Source organism: Equus asinus, chromosome 21 (genome assembly GCF_041296235.1).
Source record: "Equus asinus isolate D_3611 breed Donkey chromosome 21, EquAss-T2T_v2, whole genome shotgun sequence".
Lineage (NCBI taxonomy): Eukaryota > Metazoa > Chordata > Mammalia > Perissodactyla > Equidae > Equus > Equus asinus.
This window is the reverse complement of record NC_091810.1, coordinates 38,382,598-38,401,556: the sequence shown is the minus strand read 5'-3', so window position 1 is coordinate 38,401,556 and position 18,959 is coordinate 38,382,598. Positions and strand designations below refer to the sequence as shown.

The 18,959-nt window shown below is 37.7% G+C and overlaps 1 protein-coding gene across 4 annotated transcripts in view; it reads left to right on the top strand.

Moving 5' to 3' along the window:
* PTPRG (protein tyrosine phosphatase receptor type G) overlaps positions 1-18,959 on the top strand; it is a 680,787-nt gene that overhangs the window by 641,084 nt on the left and 20,744 nt on the right. For all 4 annotated transcript variants that reach the window (XM_014868697.3, XM_070493516.1, XM_014868696.3 and 1 more), the window contains 8 exons: positions 3,683-3,779; positions 9,418-9,500; positions 9,689-9,823; positions 10,868-11,002; positions 12,991-13,163; positions 15,141-15,276; positions 15,876-16,022; positions 18,257-18,350. In XM_014868697.3, the coding sequence (XP_014724183.2) occupies positions 3,683-3,779; positions 9,418-9,500; positions 9,689-9,823; positions 10,868-11,002; positions 12,991-13,163; positions 15,141-15,276; positions 15,876-16,022; positions 18,257-18,350 (1,000 nt within the window). The remainder of the gene's footprint in view (positions 1-3,682; positions 3,780-9,417; positions 9,501-9,688; positions 9,824-10,867; positions 11,003-12,990; positions 13,164-15,140; positions 15,277-15,875; positions 16,023-18,256; positions 18,351-18,959) is intronic.

The following is an 18,959-nucleotide window of genomic DNA, read 5'->3' as shown; positions in this document are numbered from 1 at the left end:
GATGGCAGAAAATGACCTCATAGAGTTTCCAGAGCATCTGTGACAAAATGCCAGTTTGGGCCTTAAATGTCTTAAAGAAAAACATTTTTAAACCCTTATTATGAAGAAAATCATAGTTGGTTGAGGTTTTATGAAGAGTGAGGGGAAAAGTGAGTTCATTCATAAATTGTATATGAAAAATAATTTTATTTTATAGACCTGCTGCAGGATGATAGGTACTGTAATGTACTCTCCAAAGATCGGTTGGTTTTCTGGAGGGGTAAGGCAGTAATTTTAGATAAAGACATATGGATTCAGATAGGGGGAGAGAAGGACAGGCATTCTTGGCAAGGTAAACGGCAGTAAAGCAAAGAGCAGGAAATCATATGGTCTTTTCAAAGGGCAGGGAATTAAAACTGTCTGGCATTGGGAAGGGAGTTTGTGGAAGATAGGATGGGACCTTGCAAGCCTCACTGAAGAATTTAGAATCTATCCAGAGGTTTCTGAGTAAGAGAATAACAAAGTCAAAGCAGCATTTGGAGAAAGTCTGGCAGCAGTTTGTAGCCTGAGCAGAGAGTAGAGGCAGGAAGATGCAGTGTAACCAGGACCTGGTGAGGGCCAGCTCTGTGTCTGTCACTGTGCAACCACCAGGCTGTAGCCATGACCTAAACGCATCAGTCTTCTGTAGAATAGTCCCCTAAACACAATTGTGGGCTGCCTGAACTCAGATACTAAGAATGTGATACGTACTCAATGTAACACTTGGTCACTAGGTTCAAAATATCTTCTTTTCAGCTTGTTTTGTGAAGCTGAGTAATGTGAAAGATTTCTACGTGTATCTTTGTTGAATTATTTTTTCTAATTGAGCCACAGAATGGCAGGACAGTAAGTCTCCACATGCCCTTTTGACAGCCTCTCACATTAATGACTCCAGGCAGGAGGTGGTTTAGCCTATTTCATCTCCCAAGAATTCTGAGTATATCAACTTTTAATGTTTTTGTTCGCTTTTTTATTTTGACTTTATTTTAAACCTCTTGTTTTCAGTTGGCTATCTTCTGTAGTTCTGTGTCTGTTAATACTCAGAATATTCATTTTGAGAATTCCAGCTTTGTTATATAGACAGTAAAATCCAAACAAGCTTAAATTTTAAACTGTTTATCAGATTGCTGAAGAGGTAACTTTACTCTACACACTCCATTGGCCAGTGTCACTTGAAAGGGTTTTAACACCTATTAAAATCACATTAACTTTGAAATGCCAGTTCTGATGGAAAAAAGCCACTCCAGGATCAGATGATATTATCAGCATGTAAATGAGCCAAGCAGTACTGCAAAGAATTACAGATGACATTATTATCCACAAGACAAAATCAGAAGGCCTTAGGCAAAGCCCTTGGGTTCTAATAAGATCAGATTTAACATTATTTATGACTATTCTTTGTTTTCTGTCATTCACATAATTGGAAAAGTGAAATAGAGGCAACGGATCAGACCAAGGATTTTAGATAACAAAGAGTTTGATTGGTTATATTGAATGACTGCTTTAAACAGCAGAGACAGCTGCTCCCAAGCAGTCTTGGTCAGTTGCATTATAATAGAGGCCCAGGGGCTGGCCCAGTGGCGCATCGGTTAAGTGCGCATGTTCCACTTCAGCGGCCCAGGGTTCGCCGGTTCAGACATGGCACTGTGTGGCAAGCCATGCTGTGGTAGGCGTCCCACATATAAAGTAGAGGAAGATGGGCACGGATGTTAGCTCAGGGCCAGTCTTCCTCAGGAAAAAAAGAGGAGGATTGGCAGATGTTAGCTCAGGGCTAATCTTCCTCAGGAAAAAAAAAAAAAGAGAGGCCCAACCTCAGTCCACAGCTAGGGTGGTCAGATCCACAAAGTGGGGAAAAATAGCAATAAACAAAGTGAATCTCACACTAAAGTACTAAAAGCTAAGATTGCTCAGCACGAGGTACCTCAGCAACTCAGCCCTAAACAATACATGCCAAAGGGTATGACCTTCAAAACCCAGAAACAAAAGGATGTTGGCTTATTTCAGGGATTTGTGTAGAGATTAAATTAATGTCTTTCAGAATACAAACTCATTTTCAAAGTTTTCTGCCCCTGAAACTATTCAAAAGGGTATGCCTTAGTCTTTCAAGGCAATTCTAAAAGATCAGTCCTCCAAATACTCTTGAGTATGGCTAGTATTGCTTATGTTCTTGTAGATGTCAAGATATCAGATTCATTATTTTGTTATCGGCCCACACTTTGTTATCTTATTTTAGAGAAAAGAGCCAAAGGCAGCCTTAAGACCCTTTAAAACCCGCATTTGCCAAACCATAGGTTATAAACCATTTTAGAATAAAATAGAAAATATCAGAGTTTATTGCATTTAGTAAGAGTGAAAAAGGGTAAGGATTGTCATGAAACACACAATTTCCCCAGAGAGGTGTCTTGAATTAATGCCTGTGGGGCTTTATTTTATTTATTTATTTATTTTTTTTGGACAACTGGGAAGGCCTACAATTACAGAAAATTCAATATACAGCTTCTAAGAATCAAGAGTCCATGAATAGTTTCTTTGTACAGATAGTGACCCTTTGTTTTTATACCTTAGTTAAATTCTTTGATTACAGTGAGTTCCTCCTTGGAGAGAAGAGAGAGACTCCTCTCCCAGAAGTATTTTGTGAATATAAAAGACAACCAGTTACTTGTTTTCATTATGCCTAATGTAAATGCTGTGGAAAACATCCATAATTGCTATGCAACTCCTTTGTGAAAAAAAGTCTGCATGCTCCTAAACTCTATTACATCTGTTATGTGTAAAACATTTCTCCTGATAATTTTGTGCCACTTTGCTCCTGCTCTTTGTAGCAGCTGTGCGCTACTAATGACTTCCCTTAGTTAGCTCCAGTACTTTCTTTGGTTTGAGGCATACAGCGTAGAAAAATTTGACTTTTCAGCAACCTTGTGTTATGCTAATACATGATGTTTATATCCATGGCAAAGGTAGCTGAAGAGAGTTGCATCTTCCACTGCTGTTTTTCTAAAGGATAATTTAAACAAAATTAGAGTTAACAAATAATTCATCAGAACCATGTATGTTTGAGCCAGATATGACCCTTGATTGGGCTATATATTAGTGTCATTTCAGGACTGAGTCTTTATAGTCAATTTGCAGTCTGGTTATAAACCAAGGCAAGAGGCCTGTAAGCATATTGCGATTCATGGTGGAGATTATATTTCTGCCTGTAATATTCCTCTTCATCTTTTAAGACACAGGTGAACAATCTCCTGTCTAAAGCCTTCCTCTATGCTCCCATGATGGTTTCTTCAGGCCACTTTTCTATTAATCGCATTTGGCTGTTGTTATCTTTTTGCATGTTCTTCTCACCCATCAGACTGTGACATATTCAAAAAGAGATACTGTTTTGTAATTCCCTTGCCTAGGTCAAAATCTGGAATAAAGAACGTGATTGATGAATTAGTAAGGAATGAAATCCTTTTATCTTGTTCACATCCTTCATACGTTTGTTATGAGTATGTCAGTAACTATTTCTGAAGTTGAGTTTGGGGAGGTAATGGTGCCAGTGGTTAGGGAGTGAGTAAATACTTTATGCTTTTGGGTGTAAATATTTCCTTTCTTTATACAACCTTGTTGAACATCTAAGTTGTGTCTAAAATCTTTGAAATCTTCTGTTTGTTTTCTTCACTAGGAAGTCCAACGCTGTACGGCTGATATGAACATCACTGCAGAACATTCCAATCATCCAGATAACAAGCACAAAAACAGATACATCAACATTTTAGCATGTGAGTAATAAACTAGAAACTATCTTCAACTGCGAGGAAATTAAATCTTCATGCTGGGTATAAGCTGAAAGCCAAGCAATCAGAATCAGGATGCCAAGAAAGAATTACACTTGCAAGTTAACCTCTCATTAGCTCGTCTTCAACTGTGTATAAGAAGAAGTGGGGACATTTTCTGCCCTCTTAGTCTTTTATTAAGCTGTCAGATCTCAGCTTAGTAATAAGGTGATTGAAAGAAAATATTCTGAGCTTGACTGTTTTCATATGAAGTGATTTCATATCCAATGCTGGGAACCAAAATTTTAATGTCATGTGGCTATCTTGACATTGTTTTTAACCAGTGAGAGCCAAGGCTTTTAATAGAAATAGAAATACTGAGAATTGAATCACGTAAACTGAATTTCAAAGCAGTCAGGTAGTTGATCCATACCTAAAGTGGTGAGCCTCTAGTCCTTGTGGCCCATGTGCTTAGTCCTATCCAACATATTTCCAAGGTTAAAAGTATCCTGGAGGTTCAGGACTCAAACAAATAAGCTGCCTTCTTATGGAGCCTCAAGAAATAGCATAGGAGCTCAGGCTACTTCTGTGGCAGAATGCCAATTTTCGTAGACATTGGGGCTTAGGTCACTGGCAGCAATATCTGCTTTGATATTAAGGGCAAGGGCACAGATGTTTATGGTTAACATACACTATGGTAAGGAAGACATTACATAAAATTAGTGTGTTTAAATTGTGCACTTAAATGCATTTAAATAAAAAATTGTGCATTTAAATTGGACCACTTAAATTTGAACACTACTGTAGGTAAACTTTTTAAAAAATACTTTAGTGAGATACAATTGACACACCATATAAAATTCACCCATTTAAGTTAATTTAAATTTGCATTTGAATTTAAAGTGAATTTCGGTGGTTTTTAGTATAATCACAGAGTTATACCACCATCACCACTATCTAATATTAAAACATTTTCAGCTCCCCAACAAGAAACCCCTTTACCCATTAGTAGTCATTCCTAATTCCTCCCTTTCCCCAGTCCCTAGAAACCACTTATCTACTTGCTATCTTTATGTATTTGCCTATTCTGAACATTTAAGTGGAATCATACAATATGTGGCCTTTTGTGTCTGGTTTCTTCTACTTACCATAATGTTTTCAAGACTTATCCATATTGTACCTTGTATTAGTACTTCATTCCTTTTTATGGCTGAATAATACTCCATGGTATGGATATACCACATTTTGTTTGTTTATTCATTTATTATTTGATGTACATTTGAGTTGTTTCTACTTTTTGACTATTATGAATAATGCTACTATGAACATTTGTGTACAAAGTATTGTGCAGACATATACTTTTAATTCTCTTGGGTATATACGAAGGAATGGAATAGCTAGGTCATACTTTAACATTTTGAAGGACCACCAAAATGTTTTCCAAAGTGGTTGCATCATTTTACATTCCCTTCAGCAATATGTGAGGGTTCTAATGTCTCCACATCCTCTCCAACACTTGCTACTTTGTTTTTTTTAATAATAGCCATCCTGATGGATATGAATGCATTGTGGTTTTGATTTGCATTTCCCTAATGATTAATGATGTTGAGCCTCCTTTCATGCATTTATTGGCCATTTGTATATCTTCTCTGAAGAAATGTCTATTCAGATCCTTTGCCCATTTTTTAATTGGATTACTTGTCTTTTTACTGTTGAGTTGTAAAAGTTCTTTTTACATTCTTGATACAAACCCCTTATCAGATATATAGTTTGCAAATATTTTCTCCCATTCTGTGCATTTCCTTTTCACTTTCCTAATGGTGTCCTTTGAAGCACATTTTCTTCTTAATTTTGGTGAAATCCAGTTTATTTTTGTTATTGTTGCTTATGCTTTTGGTGTCAAGTCTAAGAAACCACTGCCTAATCCAAGATTATGAATATTTACACCTATGTTTTTGTCAAAGAATTTTATGGTTTTAGCTCTTACATTTAGGTCTTTGACCCATTGAGTTAATTTTTGTATATGGTATGAGGTAGGGGTCCAACTTCATTCTTTTGCATGTTGATATCCAGTTGTCCCAGCACCATTTGTTGAAAAGACTCTTCTTTTCCCCATTGAATTGTCTTAGCAGCCTTACTGAAAATCAACTGACCATAGTGTAAGGGTTTATTTCTGGACTCTCAATTCTGTTCCATTAATCTGTCTATATATCTATCAATATATCTACCCTTATGTCAGTATCACATTGTCTTGATTACTGACTGTAGCTTTGTAATAAGTTTTGAAATTGGAAACCGTGAGTCCTCCAACTTTGTTCTTTTAGATTGTTTCAGCTATCCTTGGTCCCTTTTCTTTTCATATTAATTTTAGGATCAACTTGTCTATTACTGCAAAAAATGTAGCTGGGATTTTGCTATAGATTGCATTGAATCTGTAGATTAATTTGGGGAGCATTGCCATCTTAACAATGTTAAGTTTTCCAATTCATAAAGATGAGATGTTTTCCATTTATTTAGGCCATCTTTTATTTCTTTCAACAGTGTTTTATAGTCTGCTTTTTACAAGTGTTCAGCTCTTACTAAATTTATTTCTAAGTATTTTATTCGTTTTGATGCTATTGTAAGTAGAAGTGTTTACTTAATTTTATTTTCAGATTGTTCATTGCTAGTGTATAGAAATATAATTGATTTTCATATATGGATCTTGTCTCTTAAACCTCAGCTGAACTTATTAGTTCTCATAGTTGTTAGACACTTGTTATTTCTAGTCTTTTTGATAAAGCCATTCTAACAGGTGTGAGGTGATATCTTGTGGTTTTGATTTGCATTTCCCTAGTGATTAATGATATAGAGCATCTTTTCATGTACCTGCTAGCCATCCGTATGTCTTCTTTGGAAAAATGTCTATTCAGATCTTCTGTCCATTTTTTCATCAGATTTTTTTTTTTTTTTTGCTATTGAGTTGTATGAGTTCTTTATATATTTTGGATATTAGCCCCTTATCAGATATGATTTGTAACTATTTTCTCCAGTTCAGTGGGTTGCCTTTTCATGTTGTTGATGATTTCCTTTGCTGTGCAGAAGGTTTTTAGTTTAAGGTAATCCCGCTTGTTTACTTTTGCTTTTGTTGTTTTTGCTTTTGGTGTCAGATTCAAAAAGTCATTGCCAAGACCTGCGTCAAGGAGCTTACCACCTATATTTTCTTCTAGGAGTTTTATGGCTTCAGGTCTTACATTCAAGACTTTTATCTAATTTGAGTTAATTTTTGTGTATGGTGTAAGATAGTGGTCTATTTCATTCTTCTGCATGTGGCTATCCAATTTTCCCAACAGTATTTATTGAAGAAACTGCCCTTTTCCCACTGTATATTCTTGGCTCCTTGGTTGTAAATTTATTGACCATGTATATGTGAGTTTATTTCTGGACTCTCTATTGTGTTCCATTGATCTGTGTCTGTTTTTATGCCCAATACCATTACTATTTTGATTACTATAGCTTTGTAATATAGTTTGACATCAGGGAGCATGATGCTTCCAGCTTTGTTCTTCTTTCTCAAGATTGCTTTGGCTATTCAAGGTCTTTCATTTCAGGGAATGAGGAGGAGGTAAAAAAGAGAACAAGGAAGAAGAGTCAAACTTCTTTTCTCTCCAGTCTTTGAATAAATTGACTCTGGCAGTATTTGTTGCCCAACACAGTTGAGGCTCAGCTTCCTGAGACTGTAAGGATTTGTCCACCTATATCCCTCATTTCTAACCATATAAGTCAGGCAGGGATATATACACATATATGCTTTGCATATGTCCACACAAACCATTCTCTCTGCCGTAGCAACCTTTTCTTGTAGTGACTTTGTAGTAGCTGAAAGTATGCGGCAAAGAAGGGGGAGGAAATCAAGGCAGCTTCTGTGTGATATGCCCAAGCATCATGATGTTTTGCTAGAAAATCACTATCTTTGGTTAGATGTGGTTATACTTTCACAAGTCCATTTGAGATTTTACTTTCACAAATTCAAATGAGATGTGGTTTTATTTTCGTGAGTTCAGAGAGTTGGATTTTGGTGTTCTCTTGGCCACTTGATCAGATTCTGGGCACAGCACTTGTTACCTTGGTCTACCCCTATACTAATGCCTTTGTATAGCAAAGACAAGCACAGAAATGTATTGGAACAAGTAAAATTAGTCTGTGAATTTGCCAGAAACACAATGTAGGAAAAGCCTTCTCTCACAGAATGAGCACAACTTGCAAGGTATATGTGGATGCCACCATGCCACCTCCTATATTGATCTGTTTAGCCAGTCTATTACCTTTTTGGTTAAATATGAATTTTGCAACCTGATGAGTATGTGTTCTTATTTGTCATTCTGAGAAATAACAATATACAATAAAAGCCTCCTAAGGCATACCAGTTTATATCCAGATGCCTTGGGAGAAATTTTTCATTTTGGGCCTATTCATATCAGGCAGCCCCTGTTCATATCAACTGTAGTCTGAGAGTTTTTCAGAGCAACAAAAGCAATTCACAGTTCCAAGAATGTAGAGGAGTTTCAAAAAGTGCTTGATATAGTCTGAGGTCAGTAATGTTTAAGCTAATCCACTCATTGGACTTTTTTTTTTTTTAAAGATTGGCACCTGAGCTAACAACTGTTGCCAATCTTCCTTTTTTTTGTTTAACAATTGGCACCTGGGCTAATAACTGTTGCCAATGTTTTTTTTCTGCTTGATCTCCACAAACCCCCCCTGTACACAGTTGTATATTTTAGTTTCTGGTCCTTCTAGTTGTGGGATGTGGGACGCCACCTCAACGTGGCCCGACGAGTAGTGCCATGTCCGCGCCCAGGATCCGAACCCTGGGCCGCCACAGCGGAGTGTACAAACTTAACCACTCGGCCATGGAGCCGGCCCCTGGACTTCTTTTTGAATAGCCATTTATGATCATGAAAATAAACAGAAATGTAAAGTGGCTTTTGCCCATTCTGTTTGTAGCTAGAGAAAAAATTATGACCTCAGCTTCCTTTTCTTTGTTATCCTAAAAATACAGGCTCACTCTGTTGGGAAACTGGAGGTACATATACCACCTGCCTTTTGTTCATAAACTAAGGTTAAGTAAATCCTAAAATCTGATTATTGACTTCAGATTCCTGTGATGAGATGACTCTTAGAAGCAGCTCTGGTTCCCTCAATTACATAGGTTATGTTGGGGTGGCAGGGAGTCCAACTGAATTTAGCAATGCAATCTCCTGAAAATAGACGTTCTGGACTCAATATAACAATCACCTTTTTATATTTGTATTAACAGGGAGTGGGGGCATAGGTAATCAAAAGCCTTTGAAATTGGTTTTAAAATATAGAACAAGGAAATTTTGGAGGGTCGCAACTGGCAGTTGTTTCACATGAACTAATAAGGAGCTCAGTTTGCATTTCTTGGGCATGCACTGGTCAGAGCACAAGACAGCAGTGTCCCTGTGTTTTGAGATGGGTTTGAATGCTGTGTCTTTGAGTTTTCAGTTGCTCTTCTGCCAGAAGCTTTCTGGGGGCACTCTGGGAGATGCCACATTGCATTTGCCTTGTTTTGTGCTTTAGAATGCTGCTAGTTTTTGAATTATACATTTTGTTTTTTGTTTTTTTTTTTTCTTATTCTCTATAGATGATCACAGTAGGGTGAAGTTAAGACCTTTACCAGGAAAAGACTCTAAGCACAGCGACTACATTAATGCAAACTATGTCGATGTAAGTCAGAAATGTTTTTATAAACCTGTTTCTGATCATTGAAGAGTGCCACAGAGACTGTGTGAATGTGTTTTGATACCGCACAGAGCTTTCACTAAAAACAGCCTATTCAGTATGGAAGGCACTTGAATTATTAAGTGGTCTGAGATACTGCTTTCATCTTACTTTGTGCTGTGTCATCTTTGAAGGGTTACAACAAAGCGAAAGCCTACATCGCCACCCAGGGACCTTTAAAGTCTACATTTGAAGATTTCTGGAGGATGATTTGGGAACAAAACACTGGAATCATTGTCATGATTACGAATCTTGTGGAAAAAGGAAGAGTAAGAGCCTCTTGGCTTAATATCTTAATCATGTACCTTCATTCAAAAAAATATTTATGGAGTACCTGCTTTAGGGTAGGAACTTGGCCAGATATAAAGAGTTAGGGAAATGAAAAGTGTTCTCTCTGCCCTCACCTTACTTGTGATCTGATGAGAAAGAGAGCTAAGCACTTACCAGAGTAGATTAAATGTGATGATAGAGATGAATAGGATATTAGGGGAATGCTGCAAAATGGATGAATGCATCCTGCACTACAGAGATTTTGTAAAGGAGCTAATATTTGAGATGAGATTTGAACGATGAGGGGGAGGAGGTGTTACACAGGATGAAAAGATAAGGAAGGACATTCCAAGTATAGGGGATAGAAAGAACAAAAGCAGGGAAGTTGGAAGAGACACAGAATAGTCCAGGAACTACAAATAGTTCAGATTGGGGGAAGTAAAGACTGCTTAAACACTTGACCATCGTTAATAGGACCTTTTTTTAAGATGATGATTAATATTTTGGAATGTATTGGATTATGAGCTTACATTAGATGATGCTAATTTAGGCTGGAATAAGGGATCCGCCTCAGGTTCGTTGCTCAGAATCACTGTCACTTCACTTTGACTGTAGAATCCGTTTTGCCTTGATGACCCAGGTTGTAACACGAAGATTTTCACAGTTGCAAAAGACTTTCTTGTAACTGTGAATGCAGCCTAACCTCCAAATGATACTTAAACTCCCTTTATAACATATCCTACCCACATTTCTTACAGGTCAAACAAACATCTTTCTTAGGCCCTCTTTCAAGTACATCATGTGTTGAAAGATGATCTAATACGAGGCCCATTACTCAAATGATCTTGCCCCAAATTATCCCAAGATTAACTTCATCAGAGGTCATGTCTGCCTGTAAGCAATTCATCCTCTGTGTTCCTTTTTCAGTCAACTACATGGCAATATTACCTGTGTTTTGACTCTGTCGTTTGAAATCACGTTATCAACGGTAGAATTGGGGCATAAATTGCAGATATAATTTATAACTTTTTAACTTTTTGCAGCGGAAATGTGATCAGTATTGGCCAACAGAGAATAGTGAGGAGTATGGAAACATCATTGTCACACTGAAGAGCACAAAAGTACATGCCTGCTATACTGTTCGTCGTTTTTCAGTCAGAAATACAAAAGTGAAAAAGGTATTGAAGGAATTGGGTGGGCTGCCAGGGCATCTCTTTTTGAACTTGTATGAAAATTACTGTACAGCCAAGGCCAATTCTCATAACCAACTTGGTTTAAAATGTATTTTTAAAACATTTTTTCACAAGTCTTTTGATTGACATCAATATATGGTGTGAAAGATATTGGCAAAGCACATAATAGAATTTAACTGGCCTGATTGCGTTCTTTAATCTCTTCCTAAAGAAGGCTTCTTTTAATAAAAAAAAAAGGTCCTCTTGGGTTTTGGTAACCAGCAAATATGGCAGCATCTGTTTGTTGGTTTAACTTTTTAATTCCAATTTTCTGACAGCTTTAAAGCATTGTTTCCCAAAGTGTGTTCCAAGGAATACTAGTCATGCAAGATGCTTGCAAAAATCAGATTCTGCTATTCAGTAACTATGGGAAATGAATGCTATATAATATGTCTCCCCTTTTAGAAATTACAAGGAACACAAGTGGCCAAAGTGCTGGAGTGACGACACCTCTAAAACTTTGTTCTGCTTAGTGTTTCCTAACGTGACTTAACAACAAGACCCTTTGCTGTAGAACTGTTAACATCCTGAGAGCCACACCTGGTGGAAATGCTGCTTTCACATTCTGTTTCTCTTTTTTCAAACTCCACTGTCCCATCAAGACTCTTAGATCATTACAGCAGTACTATGAACTCTAGAGAGATGCTCATTAAGAAAAACATAAAGTGTTACTCTGCAGAGGCTGAGGTATGTCAGTGGTTTGTAGCAAAAGTTCTTTTATTTTTGAGTCTTGGACATCTTTGAGAATGTGATAAAACTGTAGCCCCCTTGCCCCAGAAGAATTCATATTTACTCACGTTTTTATCTACAGTTTCAGTGGCTCTGAAGCCCACTTGTGATCCCAGGTTAACTGTCCTTTCTATGTATAGTTTTTTCCAAGATTGGCAGAAGTATATAAAAGTCAGTGCCACTGTATTTATCTGTATTCTCTATAAGAGAGCTGTTAGTTTGCTCAAGCCAACCAATAACCGGTTTATACTTACAAAGCCCATTGCTCATGGAAACCCTTCAGGTACTTGACCATGGCCCACTTACTCTTTTTTTAGAAGCAGCTTAAGTCAGAGGAGGAGGTCAAATAGGAGCTTCATGTGTTTTGTACACTGACCAGAGGAAAAAGTAGTAACTGAAAATGAGAAAGAAATAGGAAAAAGAGAGTTAACAGAAGAATTAAGAAATCAAAGCCATCCAGGGCCTTTGTACCAAGGGCCAAACAGCTGAGAAGCTTCCGTATTGATTGATTAATGACCCTGAGTCATCAAAAAAAAGTTTAAAATTTTAGAGGTATTGATAATAAGAAAAAACACATCACAGCAAATGATCTACTTGGGGAAATTTTTCATCCAAAGTAGTTAAAATGTAAGAAGTTCAGCCCCTTAAAGGAAAACTGCTCTAACAAATTCATTTATGAAAGTGACAGGTAAATGTATTGTTGCCTTTGACTCTAGAGACTGAGAATCATTTGTTACGTAGGATTTTCCCCACAATTCCTGGAGAGTGTACAGCAGCAGCCAGCACTGGGCTTCTGAAGGTCCAACCTGGACAGTGGAGAAAGAATGGGAGTCAGGGCGAAGGTCAGATGAAAACAAAGCACTGAGGCCTTCTGGAGTTGGGGCAAGAAGTCAGGAAATGGAGGCCCTGTGGGCAATTTACAAAATGCTTTGGATGGTTCCAAATTCAAAACACTGATATTAAACATTCATTCTTGGTACAATCTTAAAACATTTTCTCTTCTAAGAGATGTCTGATGCTTCCCATGCAGCTGGTAACGTCTCCATTTACTGCATGAGACGGCCACAAAGAGGAAATAACCTAGCACAGGAACAGTAATTAGGGCGTATGAGGTGAAGAGGTTGTGTTTCCTGACATCTTTACATTATTGTTACCCAGAATGCCCACTTTCCGCCCAAAGACATCTTTTTTCACTTTTCTCATAGGGTCAGAAGGGAAATCCCAAGGGTCGTCAGAATGAAAGGGTAGTGATCCAGTACCACTACACGCAGTGGCCTGACATGGGAGTTCCCGAGTACGCCCTCCCGGTCTTGACCTTTGTGAGGAGATCCTCAGCAGCCCGGACGCCAGAAATGGGCCCTGTGTTGGTGCACTGCAGGTAGGGCTGGTGTCTTTCTCTTTCTTCTGCCTGGGATTCGACATTTGAAGTGGGCAGAGCATGGGGTTTGGGCTTTCTGAACTTGGACCACTGTGGCTCTGCTACTGCTTCGTTTGATTTAGAAACTGAGTCTTCCACTGAAAAGTGGGACAAATACGACCTGTTAGGGTTATGTAAAGTAACTATATTCCCATAATATTAAGAAATCATCTGCTTCTGGGCCGGCCCGGTGGTGCAGCAGTTAAGTGCGCACGTTCCGCTTCTTGGCAGCCCGGGGTTCACTGGTTTGGATCCCGGGTGCGGACATGGCACCGCTTGGCACGCCATGCTGTGGTAGGCGTCCCACATATAAAGTAGAAGAAGATGGGCACGGATGTTAGCTCGGGAAGTCTTCCTCAGCAAAAAGAGGAGGACTGGCAGTAGTTAGCTCAGGGCTAATCTTCCTCAAAAAAAAAACAAAACAGCATCTGTCTCTAAGGGTAAAATAAAATCTTTTAGAGGATTAATCTCTAGGGTTGTTTGGTTTTTTTTTTTTTTTGCCTGAGAAAGATTCACCCTGAGCTAACATCCGTGCCGATCTTCCTCTGTTTTTTAGTATGTGGACCACCAGCACAGCATGGCTGCTAATAGAGTGGTGTAGGTCTGTGCCCAGGAACTGAACTCAGGCCACTGAAGCGGAGTGTGCTGAACTTAACCACTAGGCCACCATGGCTGGCCCTAATCTCTGGTTTATACATCATCTTGTTATTAATAAAATCCCCATTGTTTATAGGGAAATTGTAGGCTGCTCTTAATATATAAAAATCTGACTTTAAACAGAACTTTAGAGCTTTCTGCACTAGAGATTTCAAGTTTTTGTATATGGTTTTTCTGTAGGGTTCCTCTAAATAATATTTATAGTATGTATAAATTTTATTTTCAGAATTTTAGTGTATACACACTATATAAAATACCTTTTAAAAAGCACTGGGAAAGCCTTCTGTAAAGCCTATTTTCTCTCCTTAACTACCTTAAACAACCTTAGTTGGTTGTTTAAAAATGCTTTTTGTTTTGTTTCATTTGTAATTGCATTTTTGGCTTTTTTTTTTTTTCACTTTGGTATTCAAATGGATGTTGCTCATTCTATGATTTATGTTGCATGGCTGCACAGCATTTTCTAAGCGCATCTTTTGGGATGTTGCAGAAATTGGAACCCATCTTCTGTTTAAAATCCCATGAGAACTCTACAGTTTTGCTAACCCATTTAGGAATCATTAAAAAAACAGATGGAAGTCTATCAAAGAGCTTAGGTGTCAGTGGAGTTGTGTGAGATGGGGAACCTGCTGGGGGATTCTGCCAAAAGAAGCTTGTTATTCAGTACTACAGAACTTAGATCTTCCTGAGTATTTTAGTTTAATACAATTTAAAAATGTGAATCAGAGAACAAATTTTCCAGATGTAGCATTCTTATTCTATACCTGGATTACTAAAAGAAAGCATCCCTTTAAATGGGAACTTTCTCATACTGGGCAGACTGGGGGGAGTTGTGCAGAATGAAGTTTATTCAAAGGATAATGGGTACTCCCAGAGTCACTGGCAGAGTTGGAGAACCAGGCACATGGCTAAACAGCAAGGAAAACGACACAATGACTCTGTCACTGTGGTTCTGGGTGGAGACAGCTGCTGCCAGGAGAGACACCTCTCAGTCTCTTGCATCACTGACCTTGAGCAGCAAGGGAGGCCGAGAAAGCAAATATATAACATCTGTCTCCAGCTCCTCTGGGATAAAGGCAGTCTTTGCTCTCCATCAAGACTCCTGAGGGGGAAAAGTCCTGATAAAGTTTTTGGATACTATCCATAATGAATAACCTATGTCAACTACACTAGGTTATCTACACAACAGGGTTATTTCTAAGCTCATTAGATATTTAGATCGTAATTTTTCCAGTCCACAGTTAAAAGCAAAAGGTACTAGTTGAGTGTCTGCATTTCTTCCAGTGCTGGTGTGGGCAGGACAGGCACCTACATTGTAATAGACAGCATGCTGCAACAGATAAAAGACAAAAGCACAGTTAACGTCCTGGGATTCCTGAAGCATATCAGGACACAGCGTAACTACCTCGTCCAGACTGAGGTAAGGAATAGCTGCCAGCGCTTTCATGAGGTTCTAGCACATGCTTTAACTGAAAGCTGAATGATACTGAGGAGCCAGATTCATTCTCTTAGGGCATGAAAGCATGTACAGGTTTGTATTAGAAGATCTCCTAACCTTGATACTATTCTTTGACTCATAGTTTACCATTTCTGTGTGGATCTTAAATTTAGATTTCTCAGTAACTACACAGGCACTTTTGAAGCAGATACTGTTGTAGCTAGGCTGTGTTTGATGCTATGAGGAGTTAAACATGTTGTCTGGCCTGAGAAATACATATGAGAGAATGGTTCTAGAGCCCTTCATTGAACACACATTTCTCCATGGCTTGCTGCGTTGAACCTACTATTTTGGGCATGGTATGGAATACAGAGCTAAAATCAGCACAGACTGTACCCTAGAATAAGTTATGATGAATAAGCGAGTCTTAGAGTAAACCACCTAGCTATAAATGCTCGAAGAAAGTCACTGGAGGTCCCTGTTAGAGGCAGAGTTAATCTAAGGTAGATTTCATGAACCAGGATAGAGGTGGCTACCCTCTAACAGCTCTCCTCAGTGACTACCATTAATGTGCCTTTTAGGAGCAGTACATTTTCATCCATGATGCCTTGCTGGAAGCCATTCTTGGAAAGGAGACTGAAGTATCTTCAAATCAGCTGCATAGCTATGTTAACAGCATCCTCATACCAGGAGTAGGAGGAAAGACACGACTGGAAAAACAATTCAAGGTAGTGCTTTGAATACGTTTCTTTGGTTAAAAAAAAAATGGAAACAAGGAAGTAAAGAAATGTGTTGAGTTTGTATAGACTGAAATGGATTACTATTTATACTCCTCTATCATAATGTGAAGGAAATAAAGTTTTGACGTATGTATGAATTGTTGGTATCCAAGTAGATGGCATAGTGCTTTGTATTTGCTTCTGAGCAATTCATTACTTTTTCTGAACATAAATATCAGCCCCTGGCCACAATGACAATGCTTTGAGTCAGTTGTTCCAGTTTAAAAAATATTCTCTGTATTTTTTCTGAACTAATCTACCTTATCCTTATTAAGAATGGTTATTTGTTGGCATATTGTCCTAAAAATAAAGCTATTTGAAAGACTATCCTAACAGATAATCTAGAAACTAAAAAAGAGTTACTAAAGAATATTAGACAAAAGTTAACTTTTCCTACATGGTTGTTCTTTTTCTTTGATAGGAAGATGAAGTTTATAGGCAGTTAAGGTTTATATGGAATTGACTGAAATAAAGGTGAAAAAAGACTGTAAGGACTATTAAAGTAATTAAGATGAGAAAAACTCAGTTATTTCAGAGGATTTATTATAACTTTCAAATGTTATCTCTCTCTCCAATTACTAAGTGCTTTCTAATTTATTAGTCTCTCATTAGTCTTTTAAATTCTATTTTTTTGCCCATTGTTCTATATGTAATTTCTCATTTTGTGTCAAGATGGAAAGAATAAGATGAATCTGTGCAGTTTTAGTTTTCATGGTAAAATTTTCTGTAGACTCTGAAGCCTTCATTTGAATCTCAGCTAAAGAAATGAGACTGCCAAGCAAATTATAACAAGTAATACGAAGTGAAAAGTAGATTAATTTCACTGAGTTCAGTCAAAACAATTTTAAATTCCTAGCTCTCCTTCTATAACATCCAAACTACTCTAAAAACCATCTGACGTAATTCATAGTGAGGACATAGTGTCTCATTTTATGTTTAAAATGAATTCTTAAAAAATATTAAGTACCAACATTTCTTAAATTCTGCCTTTCTTTTCTATTTCTGCAATATTTGTTTACACATACTTTAAAAAAAATTCACCGAAGAAATCAGTTCATTCCATTGGAAACCAAATAATTGGTTCTTTTACAAGTACTAGCCACTTTAGAACTGAAGTAGAAGAAAGAAGCAGGAATCCCAAACTTGAAAGCTACATCCAGGGCCATTGATAGTAGTACTAAAGCATTTGGGGGAGACCATTCCCATACACTCTACTAAGATGGATGCGCCCCCCAAAAGTATAGGATTGACAAAATGGTTCAACCAAGCAATAGAAACAGAAAGAATAACAAAACTAAACTACTGGGCTAATTATTTATAATGGCCTTAGAACAGTATCAGTTCATGTCAACAGAAATTTACTGAGAACCCAGTTAGTGCTTTGTGTTCAAGAAACATGATTAGCTCTTTTACCACAAAGCAGTCTTGTCTAGTGTAGACCCACTTGAGTCTCATGTGCCTGTGAGGAATTACAGAAAAAAATTCACAAAGGCAGTGACATCAACAGAAAAATCCACATTAATTCAATAAATATCTATTGCTGACATAGTACCTGTCATCAAGAAGCCTATGGCCTGATGGTAGAAATAAGAAAAGCATAAAGATAACCAAGGTAATTGAGAGAAGCACCACTCCTGAAACACAAACAAGTGTTCTTTGGGATACAGAAATTTTATTTATTTATTTATTTATTTTTTGGTGAGGAAGATTTGCCCTGAACTAACATCCATTGCCAATCCTCCTCTTTTTTCGCTTGAGGAAGATTAGCCCTGAGCTAACATCTGTGCCAACCTTCCTCTACTTTTTCTATGTGGGATGCCTCCAGAGCATGGCTGATGAGTCGAGTAGGTCTGCACCCGGGATCTGAACCCACGAACCAGGGCTGCTGAAGCAGAGCACGGAACTTTGACCACTCGGCTATGGGGCCGGCCCCAGAAATGTTTTTGTTCATCAGTAATCTGATTATTGATATTTTTGACAGATGATCAAGCAAATTTTATCAATTATACCTTTGGTTTTTTTGTTGTTTCTTCTGGTTTATATCTAACATTGTTTACGTTTGTGGTGTACAAAGTAATGATTTGATATATGGAGATATTGTGAAATGATTATCACAATAAGGTTAGTTAACACATCCACAATTATACCTTTGAATGAAAACTAAAATGTTGCTTTTCTTTCAGCTGGTCACACAATGTAATGCAAAATATGTGGAATGCTTTAGTGCTCAGAAAGAGTGTAACAAAGAAAAGAACAGAAACTCTTCAGTTGTGCCATGTAAGATCTTAAAATCAGTTTGATTTGGTTGAGTATGTTAGCATTTTTTTCATTGAACTTTATGTATTATGTAAAGAGGGAGCTACTACCGAATGGAAAAGTTATGCTCAGTACAACTAAGGCAGTTTGATCAAACTGGGAGGGTGGCTGTCAGTGCCAGCAAGTTGCTGCATCTATGTGACATGAAATTTAGCTTCAGTTCACCTCAAAATTCAAGAATTAGGTTACTTCTACATATCTTAACTTAAAAAAACGTAAAGCCCTTATCACTGTGGCACTAACACTTCTTTAAAACTTAGAGTCCCAGATTAATCTGAACAACTAGACCTACATTGTCAAAGTACTCTGGCTGTTGAGATCAAAGTACTGTTGACAGGTGGTGACCTTTGTATAAATAACTTGGGACACAGCAGGGGCTACTATGTGTGCGCTGTAGACACAGGCATGAGTGATCATTGGAGAGATTATCTCTACTGAAAAAGGTCACTGTTTTCTAAGCCCTTTACGGGGAGAAAGATATGGATAAGGGGATGGCAAAAGAGCAAAGTACAGTATGTTGGTATAATTGTAGGAATATCAAACCAGGGTCAAAAATTGTCTGAAACCCTC